The 23,936-nt window shown below is 42.5% G+C and overlaps 1 protein-coding gene across 1 annotated transcript in view; it reads left to right on the forward strand.

Moving 5' to 3' along the window:
• Positions 1-23,936, forward strand: part of Mekk1 (mitogen-activated protein kinase kinase kinase 4) — a 1,037,736-nt gene that overhangs the window by 607,152 nt on the left and 406,648 nt on the right. The window contains exon 20 of the mRNA XM_071674802.1: positions 8,381-8,460. Coding sequence (XP_071530903.1) covers positions 8,381-8,460 — 80 coding nt within the window. The remainder of the gene's footprint in view (positions 1-8,380; positions 8,461-23,936) is intronic.

Consider the following 23,936-nt stretch of genomic DNA (forward strand, 5'->3'; position numbering starts at 1 on the left):
TTGAGTATTCCTGGTAAATTATATGGGAGGGTATTGATTGAGAGGGTGAAGGCATGTACAGAGCATCAGATTGGGGAAGAGCAGTGTGGTTTCAGAAGTGGTAGAGGATATGTGGATCAGGTGTTTGCTTTGAAGAATGTATGTGAGAAATACTTAGAAAAGCAAATGGATTTGTATGCAGCATTTATGGATCTGGAGAAGGCATATGATAGAGTTGATAGAGATGCTCTGTAGAAGGTATTAAGAATATATGGGGTGGGAGGTAAGTTGTTAGAAGCAGTGAAAAGTTTTTATCGAGGATGTAAGGCATGTGTACGTGTAGGAAGAGAGGAAAGTGATTGGTTCTCAGTGAATGTAGGTTTGCAGCAGGGGTGTGTGATGTCTCCATGGTTGTTTAATTTGTTTATGGATGGGGTTGTTAGGGAGGTGAATGGAAGAGTTTTGGAAATAGGGGCAAGTATGAAGTCTGTTGTGGATGAAAGAGCTTGGGAAGTGAGTCAGTCGTTGTTCGCTGATGATACAGCGCTGGTGGCTGATTCATGTGAGAAACTGTAGAAGCTGGTGACTGAGTTTGGTAAAGTGTGTGAAATAAGAATGTTGAGTGTAAATGTGAATAAGAGCAAGGTTATTAGGTACAGTAGGGTTGAGGGTCAAGTCAATTGGGAGGTAAGTTTGAATGGAGAAAAACTGGAGGAAGTAAAGTGTTTTAGATATCTGGGAGTGGATCTGGCAGCGGATGAAACCATGGAAGCGGAAGTGAGTCATAGGGTGGGGGAGGGGGCGAAAATCCTGGGAGCCTTGAAGAATGTGTGGAAGTCGAGAACATTATCTCGGAAAGCAAAAATGTCTATGTTTGCAGGAATAGTGTTTCCAACAATGTTGTATGTTTGCGAGGCATGGGCTATGGATAGAGTTGTGTGCAGGAGGGTGGATGTGCTGGAAATGTTTGAAATGGTTGAGGACAATGTGTGGTGTGAGGTGGTTTGATCGAGTAAGTAATGTAAGGGTAAGAGAGATGTGTGGAAATAAAAAGAGTGTGGTTTAGAGAGCAGAAGAGGGTGTTTTGAAATGGTTTGGGCACATGGAGAGAATGAATGAGGAAAGATTGACCAAGAGGATGTATATGTCGGAGGTGGAGGGAACGAGGAGAAGTGGGAGACCAAATTGGAGGTGGAAAGATGGAGTGAAAAAGATTTTGTGTGATCGGGGCCTGAACATGGAGGAGGGTGAAAGGCGGGCAAGGAATAGAGTGAATTGGATCGATGTGGTATACCGGCGTTGACGTGCTGTCAGTGGATTGAATCAGGGCATGTGAAGCGTCTGGGGTAAACCATGGAAAGTTGTGTGGGACCTGGATGTGGAAAGGGAGCTGTGGTTTCGGGCATTATTGCATGACAGCTAGAGACTGAGTGTGAACAAATGGGGCCTTTGGTGTCTTTTCCTAGCGCTACCTCGAACACATGAGGGGGGAGGGGGATGGTATTCCATGTGTGGTGAGGTGGTGATGGGAATGAATAAAGGCAGACAGTGTGAATTGTGTGCATGGGTATATATGTATGTGTCTGTGTGTGTATATATATGTGTACATTGAGATGTATAGGTATGTATATTTGCGTGTGTGGACGTGTATGTATATACATGTGTATGGGGGTGGGTTGGGCCATTTCTTTCGTCTGTTTCCTTGTGCTACCTCGCAAACGCGGGAGACAGCGACAAAGCAAAATAAATAAATATAAATAAATATATATATATATATATATATATATATATATATATATATATATATATATATATATATATATATATATATATATATATATTTTTTTTTTTTTTTTTTATACTTTGTCGCTGTCTCCCGCGTTTGCGAGGTAGCGCAAGGAAACAGACGAAAGAAATGGCCCCCCCCCCCATACACATGTACATACACACGTCCACACACGCAAATATACATACCTACACAGCTTTCCATGGTTTACCCCAGACGCTTCACATGCCTTGATTCACTCCACTGACAGCACGTCAACCCCTGTATACCACATCGCTCCAATTCACTCTATTCCTTGTCCTCCTTACACCCTCCTGCATGTTCAGGCCCCGATCACACAAAATCTTTTTCACTCCATCTTTCCACCTCCAATTTGGTCTCCCTCTTCTCCTCGTTCCCTCCACCTCCGACACATATATCCTCTTGGTCAATCTTTCCTCACTCATTCTCTCCATGTGCCCAAACCATTTCAAAACACCCTCTTCTGCTCTCTCAACCACGCTCTTTTTATTTCCACACATCTCTCTTACCCTTACGTTACTTACTCGATCAAACCACCTCACACCACACATTGTCCTCAAACATCTCATTTCCAGCACATCCATCCTCCTGCGCACAACTCCATCCACAGCCCACGCCTCGCAACCATACAACATTGTTGGAACCACTATTCCTTCAAACATACCCATTTTTGCTTTCCGAGATAATGTTCTCGACTTCCACACATTTTTCAAGGCTCCCAAAATTTTCGCCCCCTCCCCCACCCTATGATCCACTTCCGCTTCCATGGTTCCATCCGCTGACAGATCCACTCCCAGATATCTAAAACACTCCTCCAGTTTTTCTCCATTCAAACTCACCTCCCAATTGACTTGACCCTCAACCCTACTGTACCTAATAACCTTGCTCTTATTCACATTCACTCTTAACTTTCTTCTTCCACACACTTTACCAAACTCATATATATATATCCCTGGGGATAGGGGAGAAAGAATACTTCCCACACATTCCTCACATGTCGTAGAAGGCAACTAAAGGGAACGGGAGCGGGGGGCTAGAAACCCTCCCCTCCTTGTATTTTAACTTTCTAAAAGGGGAAACAGAAGAAGGAGTCACGCGGGGAGTGCTCATCCTCCTCGAAGGCTCAGATTGGGGTGTGTAAATGTGTGTGGATGTAACCAAGTTGAGAAAAAAGGAGAGATAGGTAGTATGTTTGAGGAAAGGAACCTGGATGTTTTGGCTCTGATTGAAACGAAGCTCAAGGGTAAAGGGGGAGAGTAGTTTGGGAATGTCCTGGGAGTAAAGTCAGGGGTTAGTGAGAGGACAAGAGCAAGGGAAGGAGTAGCACAACTCCTGAAACAGGAGTAATGGGAGTATGTGATAGAGTGTAAGAAAGTAAACTCTAGATTGATATGGGTAAAACTGAAAGTTGATGGAGAGAGATGGGTGATTATTGGTGCATATGCACCTGGGCCTGAGAAGAAAGATCATTAGAGGCAAGTGTTTTGGGAGCAGTTGAATGAGTGTGTTAGTGGTTTTGATGCACAAGACTGGGTTATAGTGATGGGTGATTTGAATGCAAAGGTGAGTAATGTGGCAGTTGAGGGAATAATTGGTATACATCGGGTGTTCAGTGTTGTAAATGGAAATGGTGAAGAGCTTGTAGATTTATGTGCTGAAAAAGGACTGGTGATTGGGAATACCTGGTTTAAAAAGAGAGATGTACATAAGTATACGTATGTAAGTAGGAGAGATGTCCAGAGAGTGTTATTGCATTACGTGTTAATTGATAGGCGTGCAAAAGAGAGACTTTTGGATGTTAATGTGCTGAGAGGTGCAACTGGAGTGATGTTTGATCATTATCTTATGGAGGCGAAGGTGAAGGTTTTTAGAGGGTTTCAGAAAAGAAGAGAGAATGTTGGGGTGAAGAGAGTGGTGAGAGTAAGTGAGCTTGGGAAGGAGACTTGTGTGAGGAAGTATCAGGAGAGACTGAGTACAGAATGGAAAAGGTGAGAACAAAGGAGGTAAGGGGAGTCGGTGAGGAATTGGATGCATTTACGGAAGCAGTGATGGCTTGCGCAAAAGATGCTTGTTCCATGAGAAGTGTGGGAGGTGGGCAGATTTGAAAGGTTAGTGATTGGTGGGATGAAGAAGTAAGATTATTAGTGAAAGAGAAGAGAGAGGCATTTGGACGATTTTTGCAGGGAAATAATGCAAGTGAGTGGGAGATGTATAAAACAAAGAGGCAGGAGGTCAAGAGAAAGGTGCAAGAGGTGAAAAAGAGGGCAAATGAGAGTAGGGGTGAGAGAGTATCATTAAATTTTAGGGAGAGTAAAAGATGTTTTGGAAGGAGGTAAATAAAGTGCGTAAGACAAGGGAGCAAATGGGAACTTCAGTGAAGTGGGCAAATGGGGAGGTGATAACAAGTAGTGGTGATGTGAGAAGAAGATGGAGTGAGTATTTTGAAGTTTTGTTGAATGTGTTTGATGATAGAGTGGCAGATATAGGGTGTTTTGGTCAAGGTGGTGTGCAAAGTGAGAGGGTTAGGGAAAATGATTTGATAAACAGAGAAGAGGTAGTAAAAGCTTTGCGGAAGATGAAAGCCGGTAAGGCAGCGGGTTTGGATGGTATTGCAGTGGAATTTATAAAAAAAACGGGGGACTGTGTTGTTGAGTGGTTGGTTAGGTTGTTTAATGTATGTATGATTCATGGTGAGGTGCCTGAGGATTGGTGGAATGCTTGCACAGTGCCATTGTACAAATGCAAAGGGGATAAGAGTGAGTGCTCAAATTACAGAGGTATAAGTTTGTTGAGTATTCCTGGTAAATTATATGGGAGGGTATTGATTGAGAGGGTGAAGGCATGTACAGAGCATCAGATTGGGGAAGAGCAGTGTGGTTTCAGAAGTGGTAGAGGATGTGTGGATCAGGTGTTTGCTTTGAGGAATGTATGTGAGAAATACTTAGAAAAGCAAATGGATTTGTATGTAGCATTTATGGATCTGGAGAAGGCATATGATAGAGTTGATAGAGATGCTCTGTGGAAGGTATTAAGAATATATGGTGTGGAAGGCAAGTTGTTAGAAGCAGTGAAAAGTTTTTATCGAGGAAGTAAGGCATGTGTACGTGTAGGAAGAGAGGAAAGTGATTGGTTCTCAGTGAATGTAGGTTTACGACAGGGGTGTGTGATGTCTCCATGGTTGTTTAATTTGTTTATGGATGGGGTTGTTAGGGAGGTGAATGCAAGAGTTTTGGAAAGAGGGGCAAGTATGCAGTCTGTTTTGGATGAGAGAGCATGGGAAGTGAGTCAGTTGTTGTTCACTGATGATACAGCGCTGGTGGCTGATTCATGTAAGAAACTGTAGAAGCTGGTGACTGAGTTTGGTAAAGTGTGTGAAAGAAGAAAGTTGAGAGTAAATGTGAATAAGAGCAAGGTTATTAGGTACAGTAGTGTTGAGGGTCAAGTAATTGGGAGGTAAGTTTGAATGGAGAAAAACTGGAGGAAGTGAAGTGTTTTAGATATCTGGGAGTTGATTTGGCAACAGATGGAACCATGGAAGCGGAAGTGAATCATAGGGTGGGGGAGGAGGTGAAAATTTTGGGAGCCTTGAAGAATGTGTGGAAGTCGAGAACATTATCTCGGAAAGCAAAAATGGGTATGTTTGAAGGAATAGTGGTTCCAACAATGTTGTATGGTTGCGAGGCGTGGGCTATGGATAGAGATGTGCAGAGGAGGGTGGATGTGCTGGAAATGAGATGTTTGATGAAAATATGTGGTGTGAGGTGGTTTGATCGAGTAAGTAATGATAGGGTAAGAGAGATGTGTGGTAATATAAAGATTGTGGTTGAGAGAGCAGAAGAGGGATTTTTGAAATGGTTTGGTCGCATGAAGAGAATGAGTGAGGAAAGATTGACCAAGAGGATATATGTGTCAGAGGTGGAGCGAACGAGGAGAAGTAGGAGACCAAATTGGAGGTGGAAAGATGGAGTGAAAATGATTTTGATTGATCAGGGCCTGAACATGCAGGAGGGTGAAAGGCGTGCAAGGAATAGAGTGAATTGGAACGATGTGGTATACCGGTGTCGACATGCTGTCAATGGATTGAACCAGGGCATGTGAAGCATCTGGGGTAAACCATGGAAAGTTGTGTGGGGCCTGGATGTGGATAGGGAGCTGTGGTTTGGGTGCATTATTACATGACAGCTAGAGACTGAGTGTGAACGAATGGGGCCTTTGTTTTCTTTTCCTAGCTCTACCTCGCACACATGAGGGGGGAGGGGGATGTTATTCCATGTGTGGCGAGGTGGCGATGGGAATAAATGAAGGCAGACAGTATGAATTATGTACATGTGCATATATGTATATGTCTGTGTGTGTATGTATATATATGTATACGTTGAGATGTATAGGTATGTATATTTGCGTGTGTGGACGTGTATGTATATACATATGTATATGGGTTGGCTGGACCATTCTTTCATCTGTTTCCTTGCACTACCTCGCTAACGCGGGAGACAGTGACAAAGTAAATAATATAATATATATATTTATATATATATATATATATTACATTCATTTCCTATACCAATAACATCAACACTAAATTGACGTGGAAATCAAATACCCTCTGAAGCCAACTGGCACCAGATTTGGACAAGAAAAGGAATGTCTCTACTTATTATACAAGTAGTTCATCCGTTTCACTTAAGCTGTCTTTCCTGCCTGGTCTTTTAATTTCTCAATATCAAATAACAAAACTGCATACCACACAAGATAGTGCATTCAAAACAATCAGTGGATTCCCAGCATGTCTAGTCACTCAACACCCTCACAGTGGAAGAATGATCCTCCCCATACAATCTTAACATGCAATAGCACGAGGCTCTTCTCACCCTAACCACAGTATAACTAACCAGCAATGTTGAAATGAATAGCTCTCTCCTGCCTCACGCTTCAGTATCCTCTACTAAGAGACCTGAATAAATACAACACTGACAAAATCCATACACACTGAAATAACCCAATAAGCAGTATAAAGTTGCCCTCCCAATTCAGTCTTAAGCTTCATCTCACCCGACATACACCTATTGGAAACCAAATTCTCACCCTAACCACTGTATAACTAACCAGCAATGTTGAAATGAATAGCTCTCTCCTGCCTCACGCTTCAGTATCCTCTACTAAGAGACCTGAACAAATACAACGCTGACAAAACCCATACACAGTGAAATAACCCAATAAGCAATATAAAGTTGCTCTCCCAACTCAGTCTTAAGCTTCATCTCACCCAACATTCCCTAGATAAACATGACTCACTTTCCTGCTTATGCTGTAGATATTGCTCATCACTAAAGCACTTCAAACACCATTTCATCATATCCCAAGACCCCTCATGCCCAAACTGCAGCAACCATAAAGACACCAAGCATGTACTTCTTAGTTGCCCTACTATATCTGCATGTAGGGCACACAATATCACAATGCTTTATGGCCTGTGGTCCTGACTGGTTGACACGGACAGCTTCGTCAGTGTATGTGTTTTGTCAATGGTCTATTTGTTGGTGATTGGGATATTTAATGGTTACTGAAGTTTGAGGCAGGGGTCAGCTTTTACTTGTACTTAGCAGTTGGTGTTTGTTTAGAGTGATTAGGATGGGAGGGTTGCTTTGAGTGTTTGTAGTAGCTATTGATTGCTCTAAATGCACTATTTTGTGTGGTTTGCAGCTTTGTTATATTTGTTTCTGAGAGGAAAACCAGGCAAGGGAGGCATAGTTTAAAATAGAACAGATGGATTGTTTGTATTAGATGTTGAAGGATTTTTTCTTGTCCAAATTTGGTGCTAATTAGTGCTTTGAGGATTTTTAGTTTGTTTGTTGCCTTTTTGTTGATATTATTTGTGTGGGATGTGATTGTCATGTGTGTGGTGTGTCATATGTGATGCCTAGAATGGTTGGTGGGACAGAGTGTCCATTCAATGTGACTGTAGAGTGTGCACTGAATTCATGTCTATCAGGGATTAAAAGAGTGACTGAAGACTGGTCTAGAGATGTAGACATTCTGTTCTTGGTGAGTCACTGTTCGAATTGTGTAATGTAGCTCTGCATGTTTAATGTTGCTACTTTGGTGTCAGGGTGTTATGGTGTGATTATGAGCTCATCTGCATAAGGAAGGACCTTCGAGTTGAGACTTGCCTAATGTAATGGGAGGTCATATAGGAAGAGACTGAAGAGAGTTGCAGAATGCACTTTTCCTTGGGAACTCTTATGTAGGGTATGAGTGTTTTAGATGTGAAGCCATCATGAGTGACTGTGTCATTGCAGCTGGCCACAAAATTGGCCAACTACGTTTTATCATTATCTTGGGGGTGAAAAGGAGTACCCATAGTGTGAGAATGTGTCAGGGGATAATGTCAAATGCCTTGTTGATGTCAGTTGCCTCAATATATGTCTAAAAACTAATTAACATTCAGATGTGCTAATAGACAGATAATATGAAGAGATGGCAACTTTACTACAGATCATTACCAGATTTATTGATTTAGTACATGTTCAAATCAGTTTTGTAGTGCATAGATATTTTTATGGATTGCCATTGATTTTGCATATTATTCCACAGGAGACACGCTCTGAGACGCAGCCAGCACAGCATGGAAAAGCCAGTAGATCAGGGAGATGGCACCAGTCAAAGGACTAAAGGTATGATTAATAAGTGGCAATTAAATTTGTCACTTAATGGCATTAATATTTAGTTTAGTGTGAGGAGTTTAGTTGTATTAATTTGATGTTCTTGTGAAACAGGAGCTCATTTAATAATCTACCATGTGTGTATGCTAATTGTGTAGGAGCAGGTGAAGATACCCTGCAAAGAACAGATTAGATGTTTGATATAACTGTGGATTAAGAGGTTTACATAACTCTGAATTGAAATGCAAATGATCTTTTAGTTCACTTGGGCAATAGCCACATGAGCTTTTCTCATCGCTGATTGTCTGTCATCTTTTGTCATCTGTTATTTTCTGACATCTGTTATAGTCTTTTATTATCAATCATATGTTTGTTAACTTTTCACATTTGTCAACTCTGAAACTTCTGGACCAGTTTGAGTTATACTTATCAGGGATAGTCCTTTAGTGTTCCCTTGTCAGAATTGTGATTAGTGACCCTGACCACTGTCTATGATAGTTGGTGTTACTGAAGGCAAAAATAATCTTCAGATAACCAAACATTCTTTGCTAATTTTAAACTTGATTTGGCTCAAACTTCAACTGTAGTTCAAAAATATACATTTTTTTATATATGTGTATTTTTCCATACATTTACTATTTCTGCATGAGCAGTGTAGCTGAGAACAAAGAAGTAGCCTCATTTGCTCACATACATCTTCTAACCCCCTATCCACAAACAGGCCCCACAAACCTTTCCATGGATTTCCCACACTGCTTCATGTCGTAGTTAAACTCATTTACAGCATGTCATCCCCTGTATACCTCATTTCTCGTATTGGCTCAATCCCCTACATGTCTTGTGTCGTCCTTCCACCTCATCCTTGGTTTCCCCCTTTTCTTTGTTTTTCCCCACTTTTTAAATGTAAACTCTCATTGTCATTTGTCATTGTCATTTGAGTCTACCACCAGTACCATGTCAAAAGTATACAATAACTGACTCATCTCCCTGGCTCCCCACCTCCAACAGATTGCATGCTTACTCCTCTCTCTCCAAAACCCTTGCATTCACCTCCCTCACTACCTGATATGTAAACAAATGATACAGCCATGGTGACATACACCCCTGATGCAGACCCAACTTCATTTAGAACCACTCACTCTTTTGTCTTCCTTCTTACACACATGCCTTACCTTCCCAATCAGAACTCTTCCTTTATTGTAGCAGCTCTCCTTCCACACTTTATATTTCCAACACCTACCACAGAGCATCTTTATCAGCCTTATCATATACATTCTTCAGATCCATAGATGTGACATACTAGTCCTTCTGTTTCTCTAAGTATTCCTCACACACATTCTTCAAAGCAGACGTCTGATCCATATTTCTTCTACCATTCCTGCTCATCCCCAGTCTGAATCTGTGCATACTACCACCTTTTCATGCACCATTCTCCCATGCAACATAGCAGGTACACACTGTCATTTGAACATTCAGTTTCATCCTCCTTATGGAGATTTTATACAGGTATGAGCCTTGAGGGTACTAAATTTCTTATTCTTAATTTAAATTCTCCTAATGTTTCTAACATAATTTGCTCTTATAAGCTTTAATAATGATACTTTGGGGGATAATAAGACATCTAGCACTGCCTGAGCAAGTAGTGTACGTTCATTTACAGGAATGTACCAAAACCAGTCAAAAACTGATCCATGAAGGAGGCTTGAAATGAAAGAAGAGAGGATGCTACAGATGAAAACACCAAAGAGTAAATGTTTGGAATGTTATGGGAACTTGTTAAGAAGCAGACCAGGGATAGTAAAAAAATTGATAAAACATTTAAAGGATCATGAAGGTGGTCATGAGATTACGAAGAAACTGAAATCGGTTTAGTGTACAGAATTCAGAAGATACAAAACTAGAAGCTGTCAGTCAGAAGAAAGGACAACCATGCAAAATCAGATAAAGATAATTTGGGCAGGAATCGCACATGCAATACTGGCAGCTATTCAAATAGAGGAAAGGACTAAGGCATTAACAGAATCTGTTGAATCATTATCAACATTTTTTCAGTAATGGAAAAGGAATGACACACAGAGAGACTGGTGATAATAGAGGGCAGGGAAGTTTAAAAGGAGCAATTTTGACAGCAAATCAACAGAGCATGAAGAATGTTGGAGAGGAACATCGATCAAGGGTGATATTAACAGTGGTACACAGGAAATTTGGTGAAACAGTAGAAGGAATGATATGCATTGTTAGATGAAGCACTCAGGGAAGTATATGGCCTAGTTGCTAGAAGTTGCTATTTTTTTGTTTTTTATTATACTTGATCAGCGTTTCCTGCATCTACAAGGAAGTGCCAGGGAACAGATAAAGAATGGCCCATTTACTCATATACACATATATATACATAAATGCCCATACACGCACATATACATATATATACATACACAGATATATACATATATGCGCATGTACATATTCTTACTTGCTTGCCTTCATCCATTTCTGTTGCTACCCCATCCCACAGGAAACACTGTCGTTACCTCTCCCCCCCCACTTCAAAAAGGCAGCACCAGGAAAACAGATGGAAAGGCCACATTCGTTCACACTCAGTCTCTAGCTGTCATTTGTAATGCACCAAAATCACATGGTTTCCATGGTTTACCCCAGATGCTTCTCATTCCCTGGTTCAGTCCAGTGACAGCACGTTGACCCTGGTATATCACATATACATATATCAAAATATACACATATAGAATCATATACATACACATACACAGACATATACATATATACACAAGTACATATGCATACTTGCTTGCCTTCATCCTCTCCTGTCGCTACCTTGTCCCACAGAAAACAGCCATACTACCCCCTGCTTCAGTGAGGTAACACTATGAAAACAGAAAAAAGTGGCCACGTTCATTCCCACTCAGTCTCTAGCTGTCATGTGTAATGCACCAAAACCACAGCTCCTTATCCACATCCAGGCCCCACAGGTCTTTCCCTGGTTTACCCCAGACGTTTCACATGCCCTGATTCAGTTCATTGACAGCACGGCAACCCCAGTATACCACATAGCTCCAATCAGTTTGTTCCTTGCACGCCTCTCACCCTCCTGTATGTTCAGACTCCGATCGCTCAGAATCTCTTTCACTCCATCCTTCCACCTCCAATTTAGTCTCCCTCTTCTTGTTACCTCCACCTCAGACCCATATATCTTCTTTGTCAATCTTTCCTCTCATTCTCTCATAAGTCCAAACCATTTCAACACACCTCTCTCAACACACTCTTTTTACTTTTGTACATCTCTCTTACTCTTTCATTACTTACTCAATCAAATCCCTTGCACCACATATTGTCCTCAGACATTTCATTTCCAACACATCCACCCTCCTCCATACAACCCTGTCATAGCCCATGCCTTGCTAACATATATTTTTGGAACTGCTTTTCCTTCAAACATACCCATTTTTGCTTTCTGAGATAACACTCTCTCTTTCCACACATTCTTCATTGCTCCCAGAACCTTTGCCCCCTCCCCCTCCCAGTGACTCACTTCCACTTCCATGGTTCTATTTCCTGTTAAGTCCTTTCCCAGGTATCTAAAACACTTCACTTCCTCCAATGTTTCTCCATTCAAACTTACATCCCAATTTACTTGTCCCTCAACCCTACTGAACCTAATAACCTTGCTCTTACTCACATTTACTCTCAACTTTCTCCTTTCACACACTTTACCAAACTCAGTCACCAACTTCTGCAGTTTCTCTCTCGAATCAGCCACCAGAGCTGTATCATTAGCAAATATCAAATGACTCACTTCCCAGGCCTTCTTTTTCCCCAACAGACTGCATACTTACCACTCTCTCCAAAACTCTTACATTTACCTCCCTAACCACCCCATCTGTATACAAATTTAACAACCATTAGGACATAACACACCACTGCTGTAGACTGACATTCACTAGGAAGCAATCACTTTCCTCTCTTCCTACTTCCACAAAGCATCTCTGTCACCCCTATCATACGTCTTCTTCAGCTCCATAAATGCTACATACAAACCCATCTGTTTTTTTTGGTATTTCTCATCTGTTTTTCTTGGTATTTCTCACACACATTCTTCAAAGCAAACACCTGATCAACACATCCTCTGGCATTTCTGAAATCACACTGCCCTTCCCCAGACTGATGCTCTGTACATGCCTTCACCCTCTCAATCAAAACCCTCCCACATAATTTCCCAAGAATACTCAACAAACTTATGCCTCTGTTGTTTGAACACTCACCTTTATCCCCTTTTCCTTTGTACAGTGGCACTATGCATGCATTCTATCAGTCCTCAGGCACTTCACATGATGAAGTGAGAAGATGGAATGAGTATTTTCAAGGTTTGCTGAATGTGTTTGACAATAGAATCGCAAATGTAGGGTGTTTTGGTTGGGGTGGTATGCAAAGCAATAGGGTCAGGGAGAACAGTTTAGTCAAAAGAGAAGAGGTAGGGAAAGCTTTGAGGAAGATGAAATGCGGCAAGGCGGCGGGTTTAGATGGTAGTGCTTTTGAACTTATTAAGAAAGGAATGTTGTCTATTGGTTAGTAAGGATATGCAATATTTATATATTATACTTAACTACCATCTCCCGTGTTTACGAGGTAGCACAGGGAAACAGACGAGGAAAAGCCCAACCCGCCCACATACACATGTATATACATAAAAACCCCCACACACGCACATATACATACATACATTTCAACGTATGCATATATGTACATACACAGATATATATAGGGGAAGAGTGGTTTGGGAATGTCTTGGGAGTGAAGTCAGGGGTTAGTGAGAGGACAAGAGCAAGGTAAGGAGTGGCACTACTCCTGAAACAGGAGTGGTGGGAGTATGTGATAGAGTGTAAGAAAGTAAATTCTAGATTGATATGGGTAAAACTGAAAGTTGATGGAGAGAGATGGGTGATTATTGGTGCATATGCACCTGGGCATGAGAAGAAAGTTCATGAGAGGCAAGTGTTTTGGGAGCAGCTGAATGAGTGTGTTAGTGGTTTTGATGCACAAGACCGGGTTGTAGTCATGGGTGATTTGAATGCAAAGGTGAGTAATGTGGCAGTTGAGGGAATAATTGGTATACTTGGGGTGTTCAGTCAGTGGTATAAATGGAAATGGTGAAGAGCTTGTAGATTTGTGTACTGAAAAAGGACTGGTGATTGGTAATACCTGGTTTAAAAAGAGAGATATACATAAGTATACATATGTAAGTAGGAGAGATGGCCAGAGAGCGTTATTGGATTACGTGTTAATTGATAGGCACGCGAAAGAGAGACTTTTGGATGTTAATGTACTGAGAGGTGCAACTGGAGGGATGTCTGATCATTATCTTGTGGAGGTGAAGGTGAAGATTTGTAGAGGTTTTCAGAAAGGAAGAGAGAATGTTGGGGTGAAGAGAGTGCTGAGAGTGAGTACGCTTGGGAAGGAGACTTGTGTGAGGAAGTACCAGGAGAGACTGAGTACAGAATGGAAAAAGGTGAGAACAAAGGAAGTAAGGGGAGTGGGGGAGGAATGGGATGTATTTAGGGAAGGAGTGATGGCTTGCGCAGAAGATGCTTGTGGCATGATAAGTGTGGGAGGTGGACAGATTAGAAAGGGTAGTGAGTGGTGGGATGAAGAAGTAAGATTATTAGTGAAAGAGAAGAGAGAGGCATTTGGACGATTGTTGCTGGGAAATAATGCAAATGAGTGGGAGATATATAAAAGAAAGAGGCAGGAGGTCAAGAGAAAGGTGCAAGAGGTGAAAAAGAGGGTAAATGAGAGTTGGGGTGAGAGAGTATCATTAAATTTTAGGGAGAATAAAAAGATGTTTTGGAAGGAGGTAAATAAAGTGCAGAGGACAAGGGAACAAATGGGAACTTCAGTGAAGGGGGCAAATGGGGAGGTGATAACAAGTAGTGGTGATGTGAGAAGGAGATGGAGTGAGTATTTTGAAGGTTTGTTGAATGTGTTTGATGATAGAGTGGCAGATATAGGGTGTTTTGGTCAAGGTGGTGTGCAAAGTGAGAGGGTTAGGGAAAATGATTTGGTAAAGAGAGAAGAGGTAGTAAAAGATTTGCGGAAGATCAAAGCTGGTAAGGCAGCGGGTTTGGATGGTATTGCAGTGGAATTTATAAAAAAAAGGGGGTGACTGTATTGTTGACTGGTTGTTAAGGTTATTTAATGTATGTGTAATTCATGGTGAGGTGCCTGAGGATTGGCAGAATGCTTGCATAGTACCATTGTACAAAGGCTAAGGGGATAAGAGTGAGTGCTCAAATTACAGAGGTATAAGTTTGTTGAGTATTCCTGGTAAGGTATATGGGAGGGTACTGATTGAGAGGGTGAAGGCATGTACAGAGCATGAGATTGGGGAAGAGCAGTGTGGTTTCAGAAGTGGTAGAGGATGTGTGGATCAGGTGTTTGCTTTGAAGAATGTATGTGAGAAATACTTAGAAAAACAAATGGATTTGTATGTAGCATTTATGGATCTGGAGAAGGCAAATGATAGAGTTGATAGAGATGCTCTGTGGAAGGTATTAAGAATATATGGTGTGGGAGGCAAGTTGTTAGAAGCAGTGAAAAGTTTTTATCGAGGATGTAAGGCATGTGTACGTGTAGGAAGAGAGGAAAGTGATTGGTTCTCAGTGAATGTAGGTTCGCGGCAGGGGTGTGTGATGTCTCCATGGTTGTTTAATTTGTTTATGGATGGTGTTGTTAGGGAGGTGAATGCAAGAGTTTTGGAAAGAGGGGCAAGTATACAGTCTGTTGTGGATAAGAGAGCTAGAGAAGTGAGTCAGTTGTTGTTTGCTGATGATACAGCACTGGTGGCTGATTCATGTAAGAAACTGCAGAAGCTGGTGACTGAGTTTGGTAAAGTGTGTGAAAGAAGAAAGTTAAGAGTAAATGTGAATTAGAGCAAGGTTATTAGGTACAATAGGGTTGAGGGTCAAGTCAGTTGGGAGGTAAGTTTGAATGGAGGAAAACTGGAGGAAGTGAAGTGTATTAGATATCTGGGAGTGGATTTGGCAGCAGATGGAACCATGGAAGCAGAAGTGAATCATGGGGGGGGGGGGCTGGGCAAAGTTCTGGGAGCCTTGAAGAATGTGTGGAAGTTGAGAACATTATCTCGGAAAGCAAAAATGGCTATGTTTGAAGGAATAGTATTCCAACAATGTTGTATGGTTGTGAGGCGTGGGCTATGGATAGAGTTGTGCACAGGAGGGTGGATGTGCTGGAAATGAGATATTTGAGGACAATATGTGGTGTGAGGTGGTTTGATCGAGTAAGTAACGTAAGGGTAAGAGAGATGTGTGTTAATATAAAGAGTGTGGTTGAGAGAGCAGAAGAGGGTGTTTTGAAATGGTTTGGTCACATGGAGAGAATGAGTGAGGAAAGATTGACCAAGAGAATATATGTGTCAGAGGTGGAGGGAACGAGGAGAAGTGGGAGACCAAATTGGAGATGGAAAGATGGAGTAAAAAAGACTTTGAGTGATCGGGGCCTGAACATGCTGGAGGGTGAAAGGCGTGCAAGGACTAGAGTGAATTGGAACAATGTGGTATACCTGGGTTGACGAGCTGTCAATGGATTGAGAGGGTTAGGGAAAATGATTTGGTAAACAGAGAAGAGGTAGTAAAAGCTTTGCGAAAGATGAAAGCCAGCAAGGCAGCAGGTTTGGATGGAATTGCAGCGGAATTTATTAAAAAAGGGGGTGACTGTGTTGTTGACTGGTTGTTAAGGTTATTTAATGTATGTATGATTCATGGTGAGGTGCCTGAGGATTGACGGAATGCTTGCATAGTGCCATTGGACAAAGGCAAAGGGGATGGGAGTGGGTGCTCAAATTGCAGAGGTGTGGGTTTGTTGAGTATTCCTGGTAAGTTGTATGGTAGGGTGTTGGTTGGTGGGGTGAAGGCATGTACAGAGCATCAGATTGGGGAAGAGCGGTGTGGTTTTGGAGGTGGTGGAGGATGTGTGGATCAGGTGTTTGTTTTGAAGAGTGTATGTGGGAGGTGCTTGGAAAAGCAAATAGATTTGTATGTGGCGTTTGTGGATCTGGAGAAGACGTATGGTGGAGTTGATGGAGGTGCTCTGTTGGGGGTATTGAGAATATATGGTGTGTGAGGCAAGTTGTTAAAAGCAGTGAAAAGTTTTTATCGAGGATGTAAGGCATGTGTGCATGTGGGAGGGGAAGAAAGTGATTGGTTCTCGGTGAATGTAGGTTTGTGGCAGGGGTGTGTGATGTCTCCATGGTTGTTTTATTTGTTTATGGATGGGGTTGTTAGGGAGGTGAATGCAAGAGTTTTGGAGGGAGGGGCAAGTATACAGTCTGTTGTGGATGAGAGAGCTTGGGAAGTGAGTAAGTTATTGTTCGCTGATGATACAGCGCTGGTGGCTGATTCATGTGAGAAACTGCAGAGGCGGGTGACTGAGTTTGGTGAAGTGTGTGAAAGAAGAAAGTTGAGTGAATGTGAATGAGAGCAAGGTTGTTGGGTACAGTGGGGTTGAAGGTTGAATCAATTGGGAGGTGGGTTTGAATGGAGAGAAACTGGAGGAAGTGGAGTGTTTTGGATATCTGGGAGTGGACCTGGCAGCAGATGGAACCATGGAAGCGGAAGTGATTCATAGGGTGGGGAAGGAGGCGAAAATTCTGGGAGCCTTGAAGAGTGTTTGGAAGTCGAGAGCATTATCTTGGGAGCAAGGATGGGTATGTTTGAGGGATTAGTGGTTCCAGCAGTGTTGCATGGTTGCGAGGTGTGGGCTATGGATAGAGTTGTGCGCGGGAGGGTGGGTGTGCTGGAAATGAGGTGTTTGAGGACAGTGTGTGGTGTGGAGTGGTTTGATCGAGTGGGTAGTGTAAGGGTGGGAGAGGTGTGTGGTGGTAAGGAGGGTGTGGTTGAGAGAGCGGAGGAGGGTGTTTTGAAATGGTTTGGTCACATGGAGGGGATGAGTGAGGAAAGATTGACCAAGAGGATATATGTGTCAGAGGTGGAGGGAACGAGGAGAAGTGGGAGACCAAATTGGAGGTGAAAAGATGGAGTGAAAAAGACTTTGAGTGATCGGGGCCTGAACATACAGGAGGGTGAAGGGCGTGCAAGGACTAGAGTGAATTGGAACGATGTGGTATGCCGGGGTCGGCGTGCTGTCAATGGATTGAATCATGGCATGTGAAGCGTCTGGGGTAAACCATGGAAAGTTGTGTGGGGCCTGGATGTGGAAAGGGAGCTGTGGTTTCGGGGCATTATTACATGACAGCTAGAGACTGATTGTCAACGAATGGGGCCTTTGTTGTCTTTACCTAGCGCTACCTCGCACACATGAGGGGGAAGGAGGCTGTTATTCCATGTGTGTCGGGGTGGCGATGGGAATAAATAGAGGCAGACAGTTTGAATTATGTACATGTGTATATATGTATATGTCTGTGTGTGTATATATATGTATAGATGTATAGGTATGTATAGAGATGTATAGAGATGTATAGGTATAGGTATGTGTGTATATATATGTATAGGGAAGTGAGTCAGTTGTTGTTCGCTGATGATACAGCGCTGGTGGCGGATTCATGTGAGAAACTGCAGAAGCTGGTGACGGAGTTTGGTAAAGTGTGTGGAAGAAGAAAGTTAAGAGTAAATGTCAATAAGAGCAAGGTTATTAGGTACAGTAGGGTTGAGGGTCAAGTCAATTGGGAGGTGAGTTTGAATGGTGAGAGGCTGGAGGAAGTGAAGTGTTTTAGATATCTGGGAGTGGATCTGTCAGCGGATGGAACCATGGAAGCGGAAGTGGATCATAGGGTGGGGGAGGGGGCGAAAATTTTGGGAGCCTTGAAAAATGTGTGGAAGTCGAGAACATTATCCCGGAAAGCAAAAATGGGTATGTTTGAAGGAATAGTGGTTCCAACAATGTTGTATGGTTGCGAGGCGTGGGCTATGGATAGAGTTGTGCGCAGGAGGATGGATGTGCTGGAAATGAGATGTTTGAGGACAATGTGTGGTGTGAGGTGGTTTGATCGAGTAAGTAACGTAAGGGTAAGAGGGATGTGTGGAAATAAAAAGAGCGTGGTTGAGAGAGCAGAAGAGGGTGTTTTGAAGTGGTTTGGGCACATGGAGAGAATGAGTGAGGAAAGATTGACCAAGAGGATATATGTGTCGGAGGTGGAGGGAACGAGGAGAAGAGGGAGACCAAATTGGAGGTGGAAAGATGGAGTGAAAAGGATTTTGTGTGATCGGGGCCTGAACATGCAGGAGGGTGAAAGGAGGGCAAGGAATAGAGTGAATTGGAGCGATGTGGTATACAGGGGTTGACGTGCTGTCAGTGGATTGAATCAAGGCATGTGAAGCGTCTGGGGTAAACCATGGAAAGCTGTGTAGGTATGTATATTGCGTGTGTGGACGTGTGTATGTACATGTGTATGGGGGGGGTTGGGCCATTTCTTTCGTCTGTTTCCTTGCGCTACCTCGCAAACGCGGGAGACAGCGACAAAGTATAAAAAAAAAAAAAAAAAAAAAAGGTATGTGTGTATATAGATGTATAGGTATAGGTATGTGTGTATATATATGTATAGATGTATGTATAGAGATGTATAGAGATGTATAGGTATGTATATTTTCGTGTGTGGACGTGTATATATATACATGTGTATGTGGGTGGGTTGGGCCATTCTTTCGTCTGTTTCCTTGTGCTACCTCGCTAACGCAGGAGACAGCGAGAAAGCCGCTGTCTCCCGCGTTTGCTAGGTAGCGCAAGGAAGCAGACGAAAGAAATGGCCCAACCCACCCCCACACACATGTATACACATACACGTCCAGACACGCAAATATACAACACCTATACATCTCAATGTACACATATATATACACACACAGACACATACATATATACCCATGCACACAAGTCACACTGTCTGCCTCTATTCATTCCCATCGCCACCTCGCCACACATGGAATACCATCCCCCTCCCCCCTCATGTGTGTGAGGTAGCGCTAGGAAAAGACAACAAAGGCCCCATTCGTTCACACTCAGTCTCTAGCTGTCATACAATAATGCCCGACACCACAGCTCCCTTTCCACATCCAGGCCCCACACAACTTTCCATGGTTTACCCCAGATGCTTCACATGCCCTGATTCAATCCACTGACAGCACGTCAACCAACCCCGGTATACCACATCGATCCAATTCACTCTATTCCTTGCCCGCCTTTCACCCTCCTGCATGTTCAGGCCCCGATCACTCAAAATCTTTTTCACTCCATCCTTCCACTTCCAATTTCGTCTCCCACTTCTCCTCGTTCCCTCCACCTCCGACACATATATCCTCTTGGTCAATCTTTCCTCACTCATTCTCTCCATATGCCCAAACCATTTCAAAACACCCTCTTCTGCTCTCTCAACCATGCTCTTTTTATTTCCACACATCTCTCTTACCCTTACATTACTTACTCGATCAAACCACCTCACACCACCCATTGTCCTCAAACATCTCATTTCCAGCAGATCCACCCTCCTGCGCACAACTCTATCCATAGCCCACGCCTCGCAACAATACAACATTGTTGGAACCACTATTCCTTCAAACATACTCATTTTTGCATTCCGAGATAATGTTCTCGACTTCCACACATTTCTCAAGGCTCCCAGGATTTTCGCCCCCTCCCCCACCCTATGATTCACTTCCACTTCCATGGTTCCATCCGCTGCCAGATCCACTCCCAGATATCTAAAACACTTTACTTCCTCCAGTTTTTCTCCATTCAAACTTACCTCCCAATTGACTTGACCCTCAACCCTACTGTACCTAATAACCTTGCTCTTATTCACATTTACTCTTAACTTTCTTCTTTCACACACTTTACCAAACTCAGTCTCCAGCTTCTGCAGTTTCTCACATGAATCAGCCACCAGCACTGTATCATCAGCGAACAACAACTGACTCACTTCCCAAGCTCTCATCCACAACAGACTTCATACTTGCCCCTCTTTCCAAAACTCTTGCATTCACCTCCCTAACAACCCCATCCATAAACAAATTAAACAACCATGGAGACATCACACACCCCTGCCGCAAACCTACATTCACTGAGAACCAATCACTTTCCTCTCTTCCTACACGTACACATGCCTTACATCCTCGATAAAAACTTTTCACTGCTTCTAACAACTTGCCTCCCACACCATATATTCTTAATACCTTCCACAGAGCATCTCTATCAACTCTATCATATGCCTTCTCCAGATCCATAAATGCTACATACAAATACATTTGCTTCTCTAAGTATTTCTCACATGCATTCTTCAAAGCAAACACCTGATCCACACATCCTCTACCACTTCTGAAACCACACTGCTCTTCCCCAGTCTGATGCTCTGTACATGCCTTCACCCTCTCAATCAATATCCTCCCATATAATTTACCAGGAATACTCAACAAACTTATACCTCTGTAATTTGAGCACTCACTCTTATCCCCTTTGCCTTTGTACAATAGCACTATGCACGCATTCTGCCAATCCTCAGGCACCTCACCATGAGTCATACATACATTAAATAACCTTCCCAACCAGTCAACATTACAGTCACCCCCTTTTTTAATAAATTCCACTGCAATACCATCCAAACCTGCTGCCTTGCCGGCTTTCATCTTCCGCAAAGCTTTTACTACCTCTTCTCTCTTTACCAAATCATTTTCCCTAACCCTCTCACTTTGCACACCACCTTGACCAAAACACCCTATATCTGCCACTCTATCATCAAACACATTCAACAAACCTTCAAAATACTCACTCCATCTCCTCACATCACCACTACTTGTTATCACCTCCCCATTAGTGCCCTTCACTGAAGTTCCCATTTGCTCCCTTGTCTTACGCACTTTATTTACCTCCTTCCAGAACATCTTTTTATTCTCCCTAAAATTTAATGATACTCTCTCACCCCAACTCTCATTTGCCCTCTTTTTCACCTCTTGCACCTTTCTCTTGACCTCCTGTCTCTTTCTTTTATACATCTCCCAGTCATTTGCATTTTTTCCCTGCAAAAATCGTCCAAATGCCTCTCTCTTCTCTTTCACTAATAATCTTACTTCTTCATCCCACCACTCACTACCCTTTCTTATCAACCCACCTCCCGCGCTTCTCATGCCACAAGCATCTTTTGCGCAATCCATCACTGATTCCTTAAATACATCCCATTCCTCCCCCACTCCCCTTACTTCCATTGTTCTCACCTTTTTCCATTCTGTACTCAATCTCTCCTGGTACTTCTCTCCTGTACTCAGTCTCTCCTGGTACAAGTCTCCTTCCCAAGCTCACTTATTCTCACCACCCTCATCACCCCAACATTAACTCTTCTTTTCTGAAAACCCATATAAATCTTCACCTTAGCATCCACAAAATAATGATCAGACATCCCTCCAGTTGCACCTCTCAGCACATTAACATCCAAAAGTCTCTCTTTCGCGCGCCTGTCATTTAACACGTAATCCAATAACGCTCTCAAGCCATCTCTCCTACTTGCATACGTTTACTTATGTATATCTCGCTTTTTAAACCAGGTATTCCCAATGACCAGTCCTTTTTCAGCACATAAATCTACAAGCTCTTCACCATTTCCATTTACAACACTGAACACCCCATGTATACCAATTATTCCCTCAACTGCCACATTACTCACCTTTGCATTCAAATCACCCATCACTATAACCCAGTCTCGTGCATTAAAACCACTAACACACTCATTCAGCTGCTCCCAAAACACTTGCCTCTCATGATCTTTCTTCTCATGCCCAGGTGCATATGCACCAATAATCACCCATCTCTTTCCATCAACTTTTAGTTTTACCCATATTAATCTAGAATTTACTTTCTTACATTCTATTACATACTCCCACAACTCCTGTTTCAGGAGTATTGCTACTCCTTCCCTTGCTCTTGTCCTCTCACTAACCCCTGACTTTACTCCCAAGACATTCCCAAACCACTCTTCCCCTTTACCCTTGAGCTTCGTTTCACACAGAGCCAAAACATCCAGGTTCCTTTCCTCAAACATACTACCTATCTCTCCTTTTTTCACATCTTGGTTACGTCCACACACATTTAGACACCCCAATCTGAATCTACGAGGAGGATGAGCACTCCCCGCGTGACTCCTTCTGTTTCCCATTTTTTTTAGAAATTTAAAAATATAAGGGGAGGATTTCTGGCCCCCCGCTCCTGTCCCCTCTAGTCGCCTTCTACGACACGTGAGGAATGCGTTGGAAGTATTCTTTCACCCCTATTCCCAGGGATAATATATATATACATACACACACATATACACACATATACACACATACACACAGATGCTACACACACACACACATATATGTATATATATATATATATATATATATATATATATATATATATATATATATATATATATATATATATATACATATATATATATATATATATATATATATATATATATATATATATATATATATACATATAAAAAAAAAAAAATATATATATATATATATTGGTTCTCAGTGAATGTAGGTTTGCGGCAGGGGTGTGTGATGTCTCCATGGTTGTTTAATTTGTTTATGGATGGGGTTGTTAGGGAGGTGAATGCAAGAGTTTTGGAAAGAGGGGCAAGTATAAAGTCTGTTGGGGATGAGAGAGCTTGGGAAGTGAGTCAGTTGTTGTTCGCTGATGATACAGCGCTGGTGGCTGATTCATGTGAGAAACTGCAGAAGCTGGTGACTAAGTTTGGTAAAGTGTGTGAAAGAAGAAAGTTAAGAGTAAATGTGAATAAGAGCAAGGTTATTAGGTACAGTAGGGTTGAGGGTCAAGTCAATTGGGAGGTGAGTTTGAATGGTGAAAAACTGGAGGAAGTAAAGTGTTTTAGATATCTGGGAGTGGATCTGGCAGCGGATGGAAACATGGAAGCGGAAGTGGATCATAGGGTGGGGGAGGGGGCGAAAATTCTGGGGGCCTTGAAGAATGTGTGGAAGTCGAGAACATTATCTCGGAAAGCAAAAATGGGTATGTTTAAAAGAATAGTGGTTCCAACAATGTTGTATGGTTGCGAGGCATGGACTATGGATAGAGTTGTGCGCAGGAGGATGGATGTGCTGGAAATGAGATGTTTGAGGACAATGTGTGGTGTGAGGTGGTTTGATCGAGTAAGTAACGTAAGGGTAAGAGAGATGTGTGGAAATAAAAAGAGCGTGGTTGAGAGAGCAGAAGAGGGTGTTTTGAAATGGTTTGGTCACATGGAGAGAATGAGTGAGGAAAGATTGACCAAGAGGATATATGTGTCGGAGGTGGAGGGAACGAGGAGAAGAGGGAGACCAAATTGGAGATGGAAAGATGGAGTGAAAAAGATTTTGTGTGATCGGGGCCTGAACATGCAGGAGGGTGAAAGGAGGGCAAGGAATAGAGTGAATTGGAGCAATGTGGTATACCGGGGTTGACGTGCTGTC

The sequence above is a fragment of the Panulirus ornatus genome, chromosome 20 (assembly GCF_036320965.1).
Source record: "Panulirus ornatus isolate Po-2019 chromosome 20, ASM3632096v1, whole genome shotgun sequence".
Lineage (NCBI taxonomy): Eukaryota > Metazoa > Arthropoda > Malacostraca > Decapoda > Palinuridae > Panulirus > Panulirus ornatus.